General features: G+C 40.8%; 6 protein-coding genes and 1 long non-coding RNA gene across 8 annotated transcripts; 4 read left to right on the top strand and 3 right to left on the bottom strand.

Annotated features, from left to right (window-relative positions):
* Positions 1-448: 448 nt before the first annotated feature.
* LOC145695689 (uncharacterized) lies at positions 449-1,692 on the top strand. Its single transcript, XM_081772692.1, has 5 exons — positions 449-578; positions 891-1,018; positions 1,145-1,253; positions 1,300-1,437; positions 1,480-1,692. Exons 1-5 carry the CDS (start codon positions 493-495, stop codon positions 1,661-1,663), a joined length of 645 nt encoding a protein of 214 aa, XP_081628818.1. The 5' UTR covers positions 449-492; the 3' UTR covers positions 1,664-1,692.
* Positions 1,693-2,078: 386 nt separating this feature from the next.
* LOC145711750 (glycosyl hydrolase YngK-like) lies at positions 2,079-4,389 on the bottom strand. The gene is made up of 5 exons (XM_081789440.1): positions 4,131-4,389; positions 2,848-3,626; positions 2,725-2,800; positions 2,309-2,657; positions 2,079-2,267 (listed from the first exon to the last, which is right to left on the bottom strand). Exons 1-5 carry the CDS (start codon positions 4,387-4,389, stop codon positions 2,126-2,128), a joined length of 1,605 nt encoding a protein of 534 aa, XP_081645566.1. The 3' UTR covers positions 2,079-2,125.
* A 357-nt stretch (positions 4,390-4,746) lies between these two features.
* On the top strand, positions 4,747-5,582 carry LOC145711749 (uncharacterized). The gene is made up of 5 exons (XM_081789439.1): positions 4,747-4,752; positions 4,824-4,995; positions 5,035-5,312; positions 5,356-5,464; positions 5,506-5,582. The coding sequence occupies exons 1-5, from the start codon at positions 4,747-4,749 to the stop codon at positions 5,580-5,582; spliced, it is 642 nt and encodes a 213-aa protein (XP_081645565.1).
* Positions 5,583-6,498: 916 nt separating this feature from the next.
* Positions 6,499-7,049, top strand: LOC145711748 (uncharacterized). The gene is made up of 2 exons (XM_081789438.1): positions 6,499-6,841; positions 6,883-7,049. Exons 1-2 carry the CDS (start codon positions 6,703-6,705, stop codon positions 7,047-7,049), a joined length of 306 nt encoding a protein of 101 aa, XP_081645564.1. The 5' UTR covers positions 6,499-6,702.
* An 89-nt stretch (positions 7,050-7,138) lies between these two features.
* On the bottom strand, positions 7,139-12,107 carry LOC145695680 (multiple C2 and transmembrane domain-containing protein 1-like). Of its 2 annotated transcripts, XM_081772681.1 has the most exons (13): positions 11,981-12,107; positions 10,202-10,424; positions 10,059-10,161; positions 9,788-9,998; positions 9,635-9,746; positions 9,329-9,587; positions 8,903-9,237; positions 8,581-8,670; positions 8,325-8,535; positions 8,213-8,281; positions 7,624-7,698; positions 7,438-7,582; positions 7,139-7,398 (listed from the first exon to the last, which is right to left on the bottom strand). In XM_081772681.1, exons 1-13 carry the CDS (start codon positions 12,006-12,008, stop codon positions 7,181-7,183), a joined length of 2,079 nt encoding a protein of 692 aa, XP_081628807.1. In that variant the 5' UTR covers positions 12,009-12,107; the 3' UTR covers positions 7,139-7,180. The 2 variants fall into 2 exon arrangements, with proteins under 2 accessions (XP_081628807.1, XP_081628808.1); XM_081772682.1 differs by lacking the exon at positions 8,213-8,281 and having other exon boundaries at positions 7,140-7,398.
* On the top strand, positions 10,480-11,788 carry LOC145700643 (venom protease-like; the record flags this gene model as incomplete). The annotated part of the gene is made up of 2 exons (XM_081777958.1): positions 10,480-10,550; positions 10,768-11,788. Coding segments are annotated over 2 exons (1,092 nt in total), but the record flags the coding sequence as incomplete, so codon positions are not given.
* Positions 12,108-12,283: 176 nt separating the features above from the next.
* Positions 12,284-13,606, bottom strand: LOC145695696 (uncharacterized). Its single transcript, XR_014133770.1, has 3 exons — positions 13,478-13,606; positions 13,242-13,375; positions 12,284-12,450 (listed from the first exon to the last, which is right to left on the bottom strand). It is a non-coding gene; the product is annotated as an uncharacterized LOC145695696 (long non-coding RNA).
* Positions 13,607-15,718: the final 2,112 nt, after the last annotated feature.

Below are 15,718 nucleotides of genomic sequence, written 5' to 3'. Positions count from 1 at the left end.
TCGGATAAAAGGAGGGACTTTGATTCAGGTCAGGGCCCGCCAACCTGTGAAGGAAACCTGAGTCAGGCTATGAAAGCTCTCTAAGGGTCCGCCTCAGGTTCTATTCACAGGTTTTCAAGTCCAGATTCCAGCTAAGAAGATAGCCTTAATGACACATGTCAGTATAAATAAACAGTCTGAAAGTAGATGAAGTGAGGGGAAACTCTCCTCACTTTATTGGCGGTAATCAAGACACTACTCTAATTAACCCAGCAAAAAAGAGCGCAAAAATAAAGCGAAAAAGAAAAATGTCAGATAAAAGCTGCGGCTTATCGTGCTTTGGCTCGTTGACGCTTCATAGAAGAAAAAATTACAGTCGATCTAAAAGGTCGAGCCCAAAAAAATCTTCGAGGTAAAAAAATTTCTTATTTTAAAAACAGCGTTGAAAGAATCAGATAAGGGGCGCATTCTCAATTTTTACCGGGCAAATTCAAAATAGAGGAAAAAATTGAAATGAAGAGGTCTCTGAGAAAATCGTTATCCGACTCTTTACGGGAGTTTGCATCGATTGGAAAAAGGGATGAAACGGGAGGCTCAAGGTAATTAAACAACTTAGTTTTAAGGGTGTCAAAAGGAATGAAAAAGTCCGTAAATAAGCCTTTTTCTTGTTTACAATTTACTTTCAAGTTTTCAAATAAAATTGGCCCACTAATCGTTTTCCCTTTTTATTGCTATTTTTTTAAAGAGGCCCTTCCTATTAGGAAAAAGCTCAGTTTCTTTAAACGCATGTGAAAAAAAAAGAGAAAAGCAAATCTCATTACAAATTTCCTTTTGTTTGCCAGGTCTGAAAAGCAAAGATAGATCAATCAGCCCGAGTGTAGAAATCAGAAAAGAAAAAGAAGTGTTTTCAGAAATCGAAGAATGCCAAAGAGTATCAAAGATCTAGCGCCGATTCCTGGCTGTTTGAGGATGCCTGTCAAAATGACACTTAGAAGAGTTCTAGTGCCAGATGCTTCTAATTCTACTGTTCTACGGCTTTGTAAGTTTTTAACAGAAAATTCGAGAAAATTATTATTTTGACGGAAAATTTTGAAAATTACTGTAAAAACGGGAGAAATTCAGAAAATTTTCAATTTGAAAATGAAAAAACTAAACCATTTTTCAGTCACTGATGAAAAAACGACATGGTACATTCAAATCGACGACATCGCTGTTCATCTAACTCCAGACATCAAAATCTGGCACGGATGCATGTCAAAAAGTCAGGATTGCGAGTGAGTTCATGTTAAAAATAACCAACCCCTGTACCATCTTTTGTAGCGTCTGGAAGATCGAACGAAGGGTGGAAAAGACAGATCAATTCAAAACGATGATCATTTTTGAAAGCTGCCCGAAAACGAAAAGATACAAAATTGAAGAATTGATGAAATTTGTTTATCAAAGTGGAGCCATTTTCAGGTATTTCCCTTTTCATCCCCCTTTTTCTAACGAAAATTCTAGCAACACTGAAACGCGAGATCTTGGCTACTTAGATCTACAGGACAAAAAGAAAGCAATCGAAATGACGAAAAATGAGCCCGATGGAAATTTTCTAGCGCCGCCGAGAGCTTCGGAAAAAAGCACTATTTATCTTGATATTCCTTCCAACGATTATTATTACATTCTCCCACCCAAAGAGAACTGAAAACGATGAAGAAAGAATAAAATATTTGTAAATAACGGTTTTTCAAAGCGTTCATATTTTATTGCCCGATTTTTCCGACTTCAGTTTGGACAAATTTCTTCATTTGCTCTCTAATTTTGACATTTTCTTTGCCTTCCCGAAGAAAACTGGGTTTTTCTACGATACCATATATCAAGATGATAACGTCACATTTTAAAATTTAAATAAAAAGTCCTTCAATTTAATTTTCTCATTTTTAAGTCGTAGTGGTTCGTTCCCACGCTTTTCTTCATAGCGGCGGCCAATCAGCGGCGGTCATTTTTCGAGAAGAATTTCTTGAATTCGATAATTGCCAGTGTTTGTAGCGTACTGTAAGGTAAGCGTTGCTGCTCATACGAGAGGCTAGACCTGAATTCGGGATTAAAAAATTCGTTTTTATTCAATTTTTGAACTTATAAGAAATCAGTCAGAGAGTCGCTGTTTTCACTGATTTTCCCAAAGACATCTGTATCCGTACTGATTCGCCGGGCAATGAAGGCATCCAACAGCGTGGCAGAGGTACTCGTCGTCGATTCCGTCCATGCAAACTCGAGCGTTGTTCAAGTCGAAGTTGCATTTCAAGTCACTAAATTTCAGTTAGACAAGAAAGCTTGAATTCTGATTCACCCGCAAGTCCAAAAATCGTTGACAACGATGCCCAAGTGGCAGACTTTCGTGCAGCCCGATTCAAGGCGATCCTTGTTCATCGATTTGAAGCACAAGTTCTTGTTCTGAAGCTCCTTTGGAACTTTATAAACGATCGTTCCTTCGCCGGCGTTTCCAATGACATCCACTAGCAGATCGTTTTCGTAAAGGCCGTAGCTTCGATGATCCCAGCCCGGCTCGATTTCGATTGTCCAGTCGTTGATTCTCAACTGTGGTTCCGAAGGAATCGGAGGATAGCCGCTGAATCGCCACGGAAGAGCGGGAACATTCGATTTGTTGGCGTAGACTGTTGATTTGAGCAGATCTTTTACTCGTTCAAATAAGATGAAATAAAGGCCACACGATCTTTTTTTGGCGATGAAATCAAGGAAGAGAACGAGTTCCTGTGAGACCCTTGGTGTTTTTCTCAAAAGCCTGCATTGAGAAATGAATTTCTCCGACTCCAGTTGAGAGCTAGAATTTTAATTAAAATATTGCCGGTTTTGAACGCGAAATCCGACCTGTTTGTTTCTCATGAGTTCGATTTGATCAACAATCTCTTGCGCCGGCCAGTCCTTGACATGTTCCATCACTCCCGAAGCATAGAGCCCCGTCATCACATGTTTCTTTTCGTAATTCTGTTCATTCCACCAGTCGTAAAGATCTTCAAACGGCTGTCCACTCGAATCAATCGGCCAGTACAGCTGAGGAGCGAGGTAATCCAACCAGCCTTCGTTCAGCCATTTCTTTGAGTCGCAGTAAAGATCTTTGTAGGCGTCCATTCCGACGATTCCAGGCGGGTTTCCCGGCCGCCAAATTCCAAAAGGAGCGACTCCGAAGTTCACATAGCTGTTATGGTTCTTCACGAGCTCGTAGGTGTCCCGAATGAGTTCGTTGACATTCTCTCTTCGCCAATCTTCTCTGCTCATCGCTCCGCCGGCATTGACGTATTTGGCATACGTAGCATCGTCGGGAAAGCCTTGGTAGTTGTTATATGAAGGGTAGGGGTAGAAATAGTCGTCGTAGTGGAGTCCATCAACGTCATATCGGTTGAGAATGTCGCTGATCACAGCTTTTGTGTGGGCCTTGATTTCGTCTGCTCCAGGGTCGAGCCAGATGTACTTGCCGATTTCGTAAGCGTAGTCGGGATATTGATGAACTGGACTGAGAGGGTCAAGATTGTCCTTTTGCGATTCAGCAGCATTCGCTCGGTAAGGATTGAGCCAGCCATGCAGCTCCAGACCTCGTCGATGTGCTTCAGTAATGGCGAATTCTAGCGGGTCCCATCCGGGGTCGACGCCTTGCTGTTTTCAAGTCTCAAAAAATGGGAGAATGGCAAAAAAGCCGTGAAAAAACAATTTTAAGACTTTGAAAATTCTCTAGAAAGAGGGCGCTATCAATAAATCTAGTTGCAGGAAAAAGAACTTTTTAGCAAATTTTCTCTAGATTTGTTGTCTACTTCAGGCCTCGCAAGCTAACGAGCTTCAGTCAGATTGACTTTCAGAGTCCGACCCTGAGAATTTTTCGGTAAGCGATTATTTTTCGTATCATTTTAACGGATTTATTCAGAAAAAAAACAGAATGGCTCACAATGGACTGAGGAAAAGATACAGTCGCAGCTTTCAAACGGTAAACCGTTGACAACCTCAATCAAACCTCTAAAGAGAGCTTTCCTTAAACTTTATCTGAAAATACAGTCGCAACTTTCAACCCATCTCAAAAGAATGCATGTTTTACTCTGACTTAATATGCATTTTCTGTGTCTTTTCGTTCTTGCAGGTTTCCTAGTTTACATTTTGAGGACTTTCCTTGTTCGTAAGCCAGTAGCTCCAAGGCTCCAATTCTGAACGATAAAAGGCATCAGCTTGGGGCCGAATTTGAAAGACGACGACGTTGAAGTTGTTCTCTTGCGCCAGATCTAACTGGGCAATGAGCTGAGCCTGAGCGACTTCGGGCGAGAGACCGCGCTGCTTAGGCCAGTCAATGTTGGAGACGGTGGTAATCCAGACCCCACGGAATTCTCTGGCCAGTGCCTCTGCTGCTAGACATGTCAGAATTCTCATTTTCTGAGTTTTGAGTTGCTGTTTTACGATTTATTAGCCAAGTTCGAAAACATATGCCAGAGTTCACACAAGACGAAACTTTTCGAAAACAAAAATACCTACATACATAAAATATACATTAAATACAAATGTAAATGAAGAAAGCTCTGAATCTAACTTTTAAATAACGTTACGTTATTTCGACCTTTGAAATTCAGAATCCTTATACTGCAACAATTTTCGGAACCATTAAACAATCTGATATTTGCACGTACTTTATGCAGCAGGAGAAACAATTTCATCTCACTCCGAGAATCTATCTTTTCTTTCCGAGTTTTTTCAATAAGAGATACAGTTAAAGCTTTGCGAATTGTTTAAATGACGGTTTCTTTGTAAGAGTTACAGAATATCAGAAGTATACTTTACTTGAACCCGAATCTGTAACTTGGTAAAAGAAGGACGGACGATACGCCAACATCGACAAGGCTCGTTTTGGTACGAACAAAGGAGTAACTGAGGCTTTGGATACAGCAACACGAGAAACCGTTATGGTCAAGGCAATCTATCTTCATGATGCAGACCAGTGGGAAAATGCGCGACAAGAAGCAGCGAATCTTCAAAGTCTCGGTTAGTTAATTTCTTATTTCTTTGTGTTGAATTGTTTAGATCACGCGAACGTGGTCCGATTCATCGACTTTCTGGATCGACAAACTCCAGATTGGGCGTTTGGGTCCATGTGCTTCATTATCATGGAGTACTGCGCTGGAGGCAGTCTTGCCGACTGGATCCAGAAGATGAAAGATGCCGGCCGAAAGCCGACGATGGAAGAGGCGACTCTCATCGGTGCTCAAATCATCTCTGGTTTGAGCTACTGCCACGAGAGGAAGAAGCTTCACCTTGATTTGAAGCCCGAAAATATCTTTGTCCAGTCTGACTTTATAACCGTAAGTAAATATCACAGGAATCGTAAACACATGCGTTTCGAAGGTCAAACTGGGTGATTTCGGCAGCACCCAGTCGGTCCGCTCGATTCAACAAACCATGACAACGTCGAGCGACAGCCCCATAAAGTGCACTCCTCTTTACGCTGCACCAGGTAAACAAGTCAAGTAAGCTTTAATAAATTGACTGCAATAGAAATTTACCACGAGGAAGAGGCAAAAATATCACCAAGACTGGACGTTTGGGGATTTGGTTTAATTCTGCAGGTTTGAAAATTGTAAAAGTCCACTTTTTTGAAGTTTGGTTTTTAGGAAGTATTGACATTGGAGCATGCTTTCGGCCGTGTTGATGGAAGAACAGCGTTTACCGGAGAGATTCGTATGTTTATTCTCAGAAAGCTGGATTATTATTAGCTTGTTTTAGTGACAAACATCCAAACAGGAAATCGAACGTCGCTCTTTGAAATTTTCGGCGAAACGAACGAGTTTGAAGAGTTTGAAAATCTTCTTCAAAAATGCACTTATCTTAACCGCAAGCGACGCCATAGGAACGCGGTCGAGCTCAGGGCTGAATCTCTCTTCGTTGATTTCTTACAGCGAATTGAAAACGGCGAACGACCGAGCAACATCGTTCCCCCTCCCTTTCCAAATGAGAATGATAAGGTTCAGCGACTCACGGAAGAGATTGAGCAGAAAGACAGGACAATCGCACAACTTCAGCGTCGACTTGACACTTTCAACGAAATCATGGAAGATCGACTTAGAGACGAAGCGAAGCAAAAAAATAAAGAAATCGGTCAGCTAAATCGAGTTAGTATCTGTTTCCTCTTATGCGATGCTTTTTGACTATTTTATTAAAAAACTTTGTGAGGAAAATGAAAAACTGAAACAAGAAAATGGAAAATGGCAGGCAGTCGCGAAAATGAAGAAATTGAATTTAGAACTGGAACAAAATTTTAAATACTCGAGGAATATCATTGACGACATGAAAATGGTGATCATCTATTTAATCATCTATTTAATCAATTTTAGCAAAACGAATCTGAAACGAAATCTGCACGACGAGAAATTGAAAAACACGCGTCGATTTTGAAAGAAGAAAAAGAAAAGAATCGCCGCGAACTCGAAAATCAGAAAAGAGAAATTGAGAGATTAGATAAAAAAGAAGAAAAAAAAGTTGATGTGAGAAACGAGGAACTGGAGAAGCTGAGGAAGGAGTTGGGCGCGAAGGGTGGAGCGGGCGAGTTTTATGGACAAGATAAAGCGACTTTTGCTGGTGGAGAAAGAAATGTCATGCTCGAAAAAGAATTGCGAAACGTGCTGAAACTGCTGGCACTCGGCGAAAAACGAATCAACCTCAAGGAAAGAGAGTTTTTAATTTTTTAAAGCGAAAATGAATTTCGAGAAACTCTCCGCGAAGTTTTATCATGGGGATAATTGGGAGGTCGCCGAAGGAGGCTGGCACTTGCAATTCAAAGGAGGGAATGGAAAAGGATCAGATGATTTTTATTACTTGTCAATCTGGAACAAAGGTAAAAAGATAAAATTTCAATTTTTTAAAATTTTATTTCAGAACGCGGCAGAAGATTCAGAGCCGTAGCGCAGCAAATTAATTGGATGACTGGAGAAGAAGTGAATCGACGAGAAATCGAAAGCAAGGCGGATGGAGGGCGACAAACCATCAAATACGAAAGGGAAACTTGTTATATTTATGTGAGATTTAATATTTACTTTCTGTAATTAATTTTTTTATAAAAATAAATAAAATAAAAAACATCATACTTGAGATTTCATTTTTTATTTAAAAAGTGAGGTCACCAGTTTTTTGCTACAATTTCAAGTAAACAGATTTTTGAAAAAGAATTTTATAATTACTGTGGCGAGTTGTCGGTTTCCTCGTCCGAGTCGTCGTGGAGGAACACTTCGGCTTTGTATTTGTACAGGTCAGGGATTGTCGGAATGCGCGAGAGAAAGTCCAGAATCTCGTTGTTGTCTTGGTAGTTGGGCTTGATCCCGTAGATTGTCAGTTTCTTCGTCAGCCAGAGCATCAAAATCACCCGGAAGCCGATGTATTTAAGTACAATGGTAACTAGAACGCTTGATTATTGAATCTAAGAAGGGTTCTTACTGATGATGAGCGCAAAAACAAGCGTAAAAGTAGCAGCAGGGCGAATCCAGATAAAAGTATGGAAAATCTTTTCGAGAATTCCAGCGATGAAGTCGATTTTTCGCTCGACCGATTTGATCATTTCCTGGGTTTTTTTGATGAAGTTCTACAAAGAGATAGATACGATGGAAAATAAAGGGTGTGTACTTGATTGATGGCATCTTCAGATTTCTTCCCACTCTTGTCTTTTTCGCCACTTATCGAGGATTTTTTCGATGAGTTCTGAAATATTTTTAGGAAAAGCGAATTTGACAGTTTCGGGGTCCGAGTTTTAAGATAAAAATTGAGCAGCATAAATCCTATTTTCAGCATTTTACTTAGCGCAATTTTGAACCCAATTAAGGGGGTGGCGGGCGCCCAGGTTCACAATCGGTTGGTTCACAATTTCGGTCAAAAAAGTGACTCAAATAGACTGAAGGCGCGGTTTTAGAGAAAGCTTATAACGTCAAAAATGAGTTTCTCTATGAAATCGGGCGCGGAGCGCATATAGATCCCTTATTTCGTACTTTTAAAAAATTTGTGAACAGGGTTCACACAGATTGTGAACCGGGTTCACAAAATTGTGAACCGGGTTCACAATTGTGAACCTGGGCGCCCTACACCCAAAGATCATCGTTTTCGTTTGTTTTTTAAAAATGAAGTTATTCCATTTTTTATTTGTCAGTTTTTGATTTTTGAAAGGTTTTTTGCAACCCTAACTTGTGACTCACAAGTTGGGCCATTTTGATTTACTCACTTCTTCAATGTAAAGCTTGACATTAAAATTAAAAAGACTCACAAACGTGTTTTCATAGGGGATGAATTTCTACAACAAAGCCGTTTTCTTTTTCGATCTAAAATTCATTCACCTTTTTCTTGACAAAGAGCGAGGGCTGAATTCTGCCAACAACGAGGACTCCAACCAGCGCCGCCGGGATCATCCACGGCTCAAAGCTGTGGACAGCTGCCATCGTGCCAATCCAAATGAGAAAGGACAGCGGCTTGTTTTTCCAGTGGATCACGTCGTGCATTAATGCTAATAAGGGTGCGATGTCAGGCATTTCGAAGGCTTTTAGACGGCTGAAAGAATGATGACAGGGGGACCTTTCATTGGGGAATATTTACTTGACATTAGCAAAAAACGAGTCCATGTTGTATTTTGGCTCGCAGTTCCAGTAAGTCTTGGCTTTTGGCTTGAAGAGTCGAGCATTGCCTCTGAAATTTTATGATAATTAATGATTTTCGGGTAGAGCCAAAATATTGAAGTGATTTTATGGATCAGGGTTTTGATTGGTCGGTAGGCCAAATACAGCAATATTATTGGTTATCCGAAAATGCACTTCTATAAATTGGTTTGGGCCGATTTTCGACCAATTTTCGAGAGTTAAACCGACTATCTTTGACCTCGAAAAATTTCCTTTCGAATCGTGAAATCAAGGAAGAGTACCTGATCGGATTGTAATATCTCGTGCAAGTTACAGTCAGCGTTCCCTGCGTAAAACTATCCAATCGCTTCGTCTTGAGTCTGTATTCCATCTTTTTGTCGTTGATCATATCCGCGATGGGCAAACATAATCGACCAAGAAAGTCATCTTCGTTTTGATCCTCGTCGTAGATGGACAGTGTCAGGCACTCGTAAAGGTCGGCCATTTCGAAGTAAAATGTTCGATTCCACTCTGGATTTACTGTTTTGTCGATTGTGGCAGTACGGAAGCGTTGGTTTCCAAGGTCGACGTAGCAGTAAGGATCGGACGTTCCAAAGCCGAAAGCGCCATCCAAAGCCTAAAACAATTTGTCTATTCTGATTTTAACGACACTTTTCTTTTAGTAATGTGCCCTTTTCCGTTCTTATCCCTGTTTATGCCCGGCTCACCTTTAGATTTGCCGCCGAATGTAAAACAACCTTTAGAATTCCAATGTCCGTAAAATCGCTCAGCGTTCTCGACAAGTTGTAAATTTTCCCGCTCGAGGCTAGTTTGAACTTTTCCTCCATTTCGTGGGTCGCTGCGGCGTCTACTCCAGAAATGGTTATGGCAAGGTTGACTCGACCACGGAGCTTTCCGGCTTCGTTTCGGAGATCGAGGGAGGTATTGTGGAGTGTATCGTGCGCCAATGATGTCAGTTTTATGGTCCTATAGATTCATCAATCGACAAGACTGTCATTTCTAGCGCTCTTTACCCGGAAGCAGTTAAGGTTTTTGAATCAAACATGTCAATCTGCAGACTATGATCCTTGTGCATCACATTCGGCTCCTGCATCAGCGTGAAATAGCAAGCCCGGTTGAAGACAGCTACAAACCTATTCTTTCCTGAGTCTATTTTTACAACTTACGATTGAGGCATTTCCGCTTCGTCTTTGTTTCATATTTCTGTCCTTCTAATTTCGCCTTGAGATGAATGCTTGGAAGCTCTTTGTTGAATTGTTTTACATCGAAAACATCTCGAATTTGAATGATCGCGTTTGCTACTGTTATCTTCTTTTTCTTCGTCTTTCCGTTTGATTTGGACCCTGATGATGCTGCATCACCACAGAAATTTCGAAGCTAGAAGGAAAAGTTTCTAATCAATTCTTTCAAGAGACCATAAATTTTGAAGTAGGTCACCTTAATTGTGAAATAGATCGTCCCCAGTGACGCATCTTCATCCTCTTGGTATCCTCCTCTTAGGCCCATTTTGATTGTATTTTCTTCATCCATATTTAATCGCCTGAAAATAATGAGCCAATTTCCATTTCTTTCTTTTTTACCGCAAGTCCATTGCATTGCAGCCTATCAGATCGTCGCTCGAAAACGTGTCCCGGTCTTTAACTTCGATTCTGAGCTTTTCCACCTGCTCGGCTGTGATTCGGACTTGAAAGAATTGATTCCACAGCGGATTGAGAGTTCGCTTCTTGATCTCGCTTTTGCACAGCGACTCCGGGCCGATGAGAAAAGTCGTGTAGGGATCGGAGAATCCATTAGAATCCATCGCTTCAAAAATATGTCACGTTATTCATATATGATTACGTTTGACATTTAACTCAATAAATGCAAACTCGTTCTTGTTCAATTAACTCTCATTTACAAAGTTGAAGTTGAAAGTTTATGTTCAATTATGTTAATTAATTGGATAAGTTCGGGTCTATTTCCTTGTCTTTGCTTGTAGCAAAAATAACTCTCCGCATAATTTATACCGCGAGCTACAGCATTTTATCATCACTTCAAAAAAATAGTTTTTCGAGAGAGCACAAAAAATGAAGTTGCTACGATTCTTTCTGGCAACGCAAGTTGCCGCTTCTTTTAAAAAACACCAAAATGGGAAGAACGAGAAAAGCGCTGAACACATTTGTGTTGAAGTCGCCGCGGAAACCGAGATTCCAGGTGGAAGTCTCGTTCTTGACAAAATCATCAACAAGAAAAGAGCAAAGTTCCAGATTGTATGCGACGATGGGAAAGTCAAAGGGAAGGTGAAATGTGTCAAAGGTATTTGGAGAGATAAAGGGTGGAAGAGATCTTGCTTGACCGAGGAACCTCCGACACAGGAACCTCCAAAACCGCCACCACCGCCAAAAACAACGTGTTCCGAAGCTGAAAACTTTCCGGATGCTGTCTCTACGGTGAATCAGGACCCGAACGAGAAAATTCTGGGTGGGGTCAAAGTCGATGATGACAGCTTTCCTTGGATTGCCCGACTATATTTCGATACGAATCCTCTTTGGGCCTGCGGAGGAAGCGTCATTGCCAATAGATGGGTCTTGAGTGCGGCTCATTGCTGTGACGGAAGGAACATAATCAAAGCAACCTTCGGTGATAGAAAAGGTTCCATTGTGGACAGTAATGAGTACCAACTCAGGGCTGCTGATTGGTTTCTTCATCCTGGCTATGTAGACGGCAAAAATCTGGATGTATGTCTCATCAAGTTTGATGAAGACATCATCGCGAGAGATCCGGACAATAAAGTACGAGCTGCTTGTCTTCCAAACATCGATAAGCATTCGTTCGTAGATCGGACATGTACTGTTGCCGGCTGGGGCACCATAGCCGTTGGGGGTATATTGAGTTCTGCGTTGCGCGAAGTAGACATTAAGGTTATAAGTGATGCCACGTGCCGTCAAACTTACGAAGATTTGGCAGAAGATGATATCTGCGCAGGTGGCAGGGGTGGCAAAGACTCTTGCCAGGGCGATTCGGGCGGACCCTTGAATTGTCAGAAGGCCGGAGACTCAATTCCCTATCTCATTGGTGTCGTGTCAAGAGGCTACATGTGCGGTCTCCGAGATATTCCTGGGATCTACACTTCTACCTACGCGACTCTAGATTGGATCCGCCAGACTGTTCAAGAGAACGGACTTTAAATCTTCGATGCTAACCAAAACTGAAAGTATACTCAACCAAACTTTTATGCAAAATATACAATTATGTACCCTCGATCTCCTAGTTTGCTTCTCTCAAAGTTCATTTTTATCACTGCAACCAAATATATTCATCCTGTTCTCAATTATTCAGAAAAATCAAAAGTTGAACCCATCGGTAAATCTGTTGCTTACCTTTTAAGTTCTCTCCTCGTGAAAGCATTATGTCGAGCTGGAAGTACTCCGGGCAATCTGTTTGTGAAAGGATTTCTGATGCCGATTTCACCGGAGATACCGTAGAATCATCTCTCTCTGGAGATGGAGAGCTAAAAACGCTCAACATTGCTTTCTTTCTTTGAGAGATAAAAAGTGGGTTGATTTTGATACTTTTAATAATTGAATTCGCCGCTCATTGAATATATTATCGGATATTCCTTTTCGATAATTTAAATTCAAAACAAGCGAGTTTCTGTCTTTTCTCGATTCATTATTGAGCGTGTTCTTGGACTGGAAAGCACCATTGCCTCGGCATTAGCCACAATCAGCGCGGTCGCCAATGATTGCTTTGTCGGGTTCACGACCACCGTGAAGAAATGACCTTCCAACTCGATAGTTGAGGAGCCGGAGAGGTATTCGCCAAGTAATTGCTCGTGCTCGATAGTTGGCTGAAAATGGATTCGGGGGTTAGGTTTTGGGAGGGGTAAATTAGGTTATTTTCTACGATGCATTTGAAGTTACCTCCCGAAGTCAATTGGTTTTTATTAAACTTTTTTTATTTTACAAATATTTAGCGAATCAATGATTCGGAATCATAACGGAAATAAGAAGTTAATTTTGAATATTAACACATTTTAATTGGCTTTCAGGGCCTACACAGGACTTTGATTGGCTGAATATTGTTTTCATTCCGACTGCAAGAAAATTCTTTTAGCGAAAATTGAGCAAAATCTGAGTAATTTTATTGACAGTTTTGGATCCATAAAACCATAAATATTGACAATATCATATTGTGGTTTGACTAGACTTTCCTCAATAATATTGGGAAATGCCACCAGTAATTAACCTTACGCCGCCAAACTAAAATTTCACCCCCCGCCGCCAAATGTGCCATATATGGCACATCATCTTTTCCGTCGTCCTAGGCCCCATATAATGGCCGAACCCGAACCTTAACCAAGATCCGAATTCGAACCAGAACCCGAGCTCAAAAATGAACCCAAACCCAAGCCCAGACTATTGCCCGAAAATGAGTAAAAATGGAAGAACCCGAAATGATGACGGAGAGAAAAATGGGCTTTGGAAAGCCCTTGTGCCATATATGGCACATTTGGCGGCGTAGGGTTAACTTTAGGAGATTAAATTTGTGAGTCTTGTGAAAAAAGGCTTCTACACTTACATGAGCTTGTTCATCCTGAATAATTTATCCTAAAGCTGGCGGCGAAAATTTGTCACTTACGTGTTCCACATTTTTTATGAATGTGCATTTTGCCAGCGAATTCGAATCGAATATTCCATCGAGAATGACGGTTTCCTCGAGTTCTCGGAGACCAGAAGAAACGCCAGCGACGTTCCACGTGACCTTGACGCCATCTGAAAGAGGGGATGTCAGAAACCGACGGATCTGGCCGGCCATTTATTTTTCAGCATGGTCATTTTGGCGAGAATCTGCCGCGATTTGCGGTAAATTTGTACCTGGCAAATTTGTCTCCTTGATCTGAATCTGAATTTGCGTGAAGGTCCCTGCCGATTGTGTCTCGTCGAAACCGGAGTCAATGTCAGCTTTGGATGAGGCGGATTTCGTTGGAGATCGAAACTCTTAATCACTCATAAACGATGCTTATTGGCTCAAGGAATAATCCCTCCTGATTCAATCCATCGTGCTTGATTTTCTTGTCAAAACAAGTTCAGAACCTGTCTGTCTTTTCGAGCATGCCAGAAGATAAGGCCCTTTTAGATCGAATTTGAAATGTTTCTTGACCAGTTAAACCTACTAAAAATTATTGAACAGATAAGGGGTTAACTCCGGCAAGATTATTTTTCGTGTAAAAATCATCTAAAAGAGATCCCTTTCCCTCACTAAAAAGAGGTATTTTTTAATATAAAAATGCGCCATTCTTGAGGGTAGTATGATCTCAAAATTCGGCCAAATGCCGAATTTTCATATACTCATATTTTGAATGAATAATTCGGCCAGAGTGGCCGAATTTTTCGACCAAAATTGAAAGATTTTTTGGATGAAAAATTCGGCCCCAAAGATTAAAGGCCGCGCCCCTATAAAGCCACTCGTTTATTAAGAGTCTCCATTTTATCAGTATATAAGTATCTAATCTAATGGTTCCTAACCTCGGGGCTCCGCCCCTTCGGTCCTAAGATGCCGGGGTCTAGTCTAGGGTTACTTAGGATTACTTTCAGTAACCCTAACTAACCCTAGCCTATCCCCCTCGGGTAATTTGTTCTGTCATTTTTGCAGGTGCCCCCTAACCCTAACCTTTATTTTAGCAAATACTACGGTCTTAATTTTCTTATCAAAAAAGTCCTGGGGAGCTGCAAATTGCTCTTACCGTGCAGACCAGTTGTTATTAGAACGAGGTCGACCTGAATTCTTGTGGTAATGAAAAGCCCAGTTACTGTCCTAAAAATTCAAATTATCAGAATTGATAACAAGCATTCATAGCGATTGCGAAAGCCCTCAAAAAAGAAAAATGACTGTCCACGGAGAATTTCACTGGCCGAATTTTTCACCAAAATACTTTGTAGAATCCGCCCAATAATTCGGTCAATTTGGCCGAATTTTTCATTCAGAATTCTTGAAAATATTGACGAATAATTCGGCTATAGGTGGCCGAATTTTGAGATCATACTACGTTCTTGAGCGGCTTTTGATTTGAGCCAAAAACCGCATCAAATTTATCTTAGCTCATAAAATTAAAAGTCTCATAAGGCTAGGTGTTTATAGCTCATCAGCTTTAAATCCATCAAACTCGCCAAGAAAATCAAAAAATAATAAAAGTCAGCATTGAAATACCTCTTATAAGTCCGCGCCCCTTTCTAGTGATATTTTTGATGTTCCATCCCATGAAATAGCTCTGCCCTCTTTCAGCCGATCTCTCTCTTTTGCAGGAGTCAAAAAGACCAATTTTTATATTTTAATTTTGTGCCCGGCGAAATGGAGGAATTCTCGCCCCATTTTGCGCCGAGGAAAATGTAGAACAAAAAATGAGAGAGAAGAGACGGAAAGAATGATAGATGCAGAGGCATGGCACTTTAGTTATTTATATCAACGCTAGGCTCAAAAATGAACAAGAGATGACACCAGGACCAGGCTAGGTTCCCAGGGGAAGGGGGGCCACAAGCGCCGTACGAAGATTATTTTGATAAAAAAGTGGGAAAAGATTTAATTCATTAATTATTGACAAAGCTATGCGCGAGTAAAGCAACCCACGCTTTTAAGTTTATGAATTCAAAAAAATTATAATTTACCATTAAAATTGAATCCTTTTTCGTCAAGGACAGGATGTTTTCCACCCTGGTCAAGGAGGTCCTCACTGCCATATCTGCTTTTGATCAAATTTGACGAGCTTTTTAGCCTTCTGAAGCTCTTTTTAATCTTATTCCGCATCAGATCTATTGGCCTCTCTTTATCTGGCATGTCAAGCAGGTCGTAGGATCTCCATTTTCTTTTTGCGGAGACAATCGGTTGCCCAAGTGGCACCTTAATGCTCGCCATGTCGGGAGAAGGGCTTCTCCGGACAAAAAAACCAATATTCAACGAATTGCCCTGGTTAATTAAAAAATAACTGATTTTGGGTAAATTCTGAGTTCTCTTTCTTCAATTTCTTACTACTTGTTTCTTTGAAACGGGAAAGTATACATCGTAAAGAGATTTTTTATCATCACATGAAGCGTGAGCAGCTTAAGACATCAGAAAAAGAT

The sequence above is a fragment of the Oikopleura dioica genome, chromosome 1 (genome assembly GCF_907165135.1).
Source record: "Oikopleura dioica chromosome 1, OKI2018_I68_1.0, whole genome shotgun sequence".
Classification (NCBI taxonomy): Eukaryota; Metazoa; Chordata; class Appendicularia; order Copelata; family Oikopleuridae; genus Oikopleura; species Oikopleura dioica.
This window is presented reverse-complemented; position numbering and strand designations above follow the sequence as displayed.

Bases quoted from the DNA above. Each gene is read 5' to 3' on its own strand.
- LOC145711748 (XM_081789438.1), top strand. From the start codon at position 6,703: ATGAATTTCGAGAAACTCTCCGCGAAGTTTTATCATGGGGATAATTGG. The intron at 6,842-6,882 runs GTAAAAAGATAA...ATTTTATTTCAG, and splicing joins CTTGTCAATCTGGAACAAAG to AACGCGGCAGAAGATTCAGA.
- LOC145711749 (XM_081789439.1), top strand. The intron at 4,996-5,034 runs GTTAGTTAATTT...TGAATTGTTTAG, and splicing joins AGCGAATCTTCAAAGTCTCG to ATCACGCGAACGTGGTCCGA. The intron at 5,313-5,355 runs GTAAGTAAATAT...TGCGTTTCGAAG, and splicing joins TCCAGTCTGACTTTATAACC to GTCAAACTGGGTGATTTCGG.
- LOC145695680 (XM_081772681.1), bottom strand. From the start codon at position 12,008: ATGCTTTCACGAGGAGAGAACTTAAAAG. The intron at 10,425-11,980 runs GTAAGCAACAGA...ATATTTTTGAAG, and splicing joins ACGAGGAGAGAACTTAAAAG to CGATGGATTCTAATGGATTC. The intron at 9,588-9,634 runs GTAAAGAGCGCT...ATGAATCTATAG, and splicing joins AAAACCTTAACTGCTTCCGG to GACCATAAAACTGACATCAT.
- LOC145711750 (XM_081789440.1), bottom strand. From the start codon at position 4,389: ATGAGAATTCTGACATGTCTAGCAGCAGAGGCACTGGCCAGAGAATTC. The intron at 2,658-2,724 runs GTTCTCTTCCTT...TATTTGAACGAG, and splicing joins CAAGGGTCTCACAGGAACTC to TAAAAGATCTGCTCAAATCA. The intron at 2,268-2,308 runs GTGAATCAGAAT...ACTGAAATTTAG, and splicing joins AACGATTTTTGGACTTGCGG to TGACTTGAAATGCAACTTCG.
- LOC145695689 (XM_081772692.1), top strand. From the start codon at position 493: ATGAAGAGGTCTCTGAGAAAATCGTTATCCGACTCTTTACGGGAGTTT. The intron at 1,019-1,144 runs GTAAGTTTTTAA...ACCATTTTTCAG, and splicing joins TTCTACTGTTCTACGGCTTT to TCACTGATGAAAAAACGACA. The intron at 1,254-1,299 runs GTGAGTTCATGT...CATCTTTTGTAG, and splicing joins TCAAAAAGTCAGGATTGCGA to CGTCTGGAAGATCGAACGAA.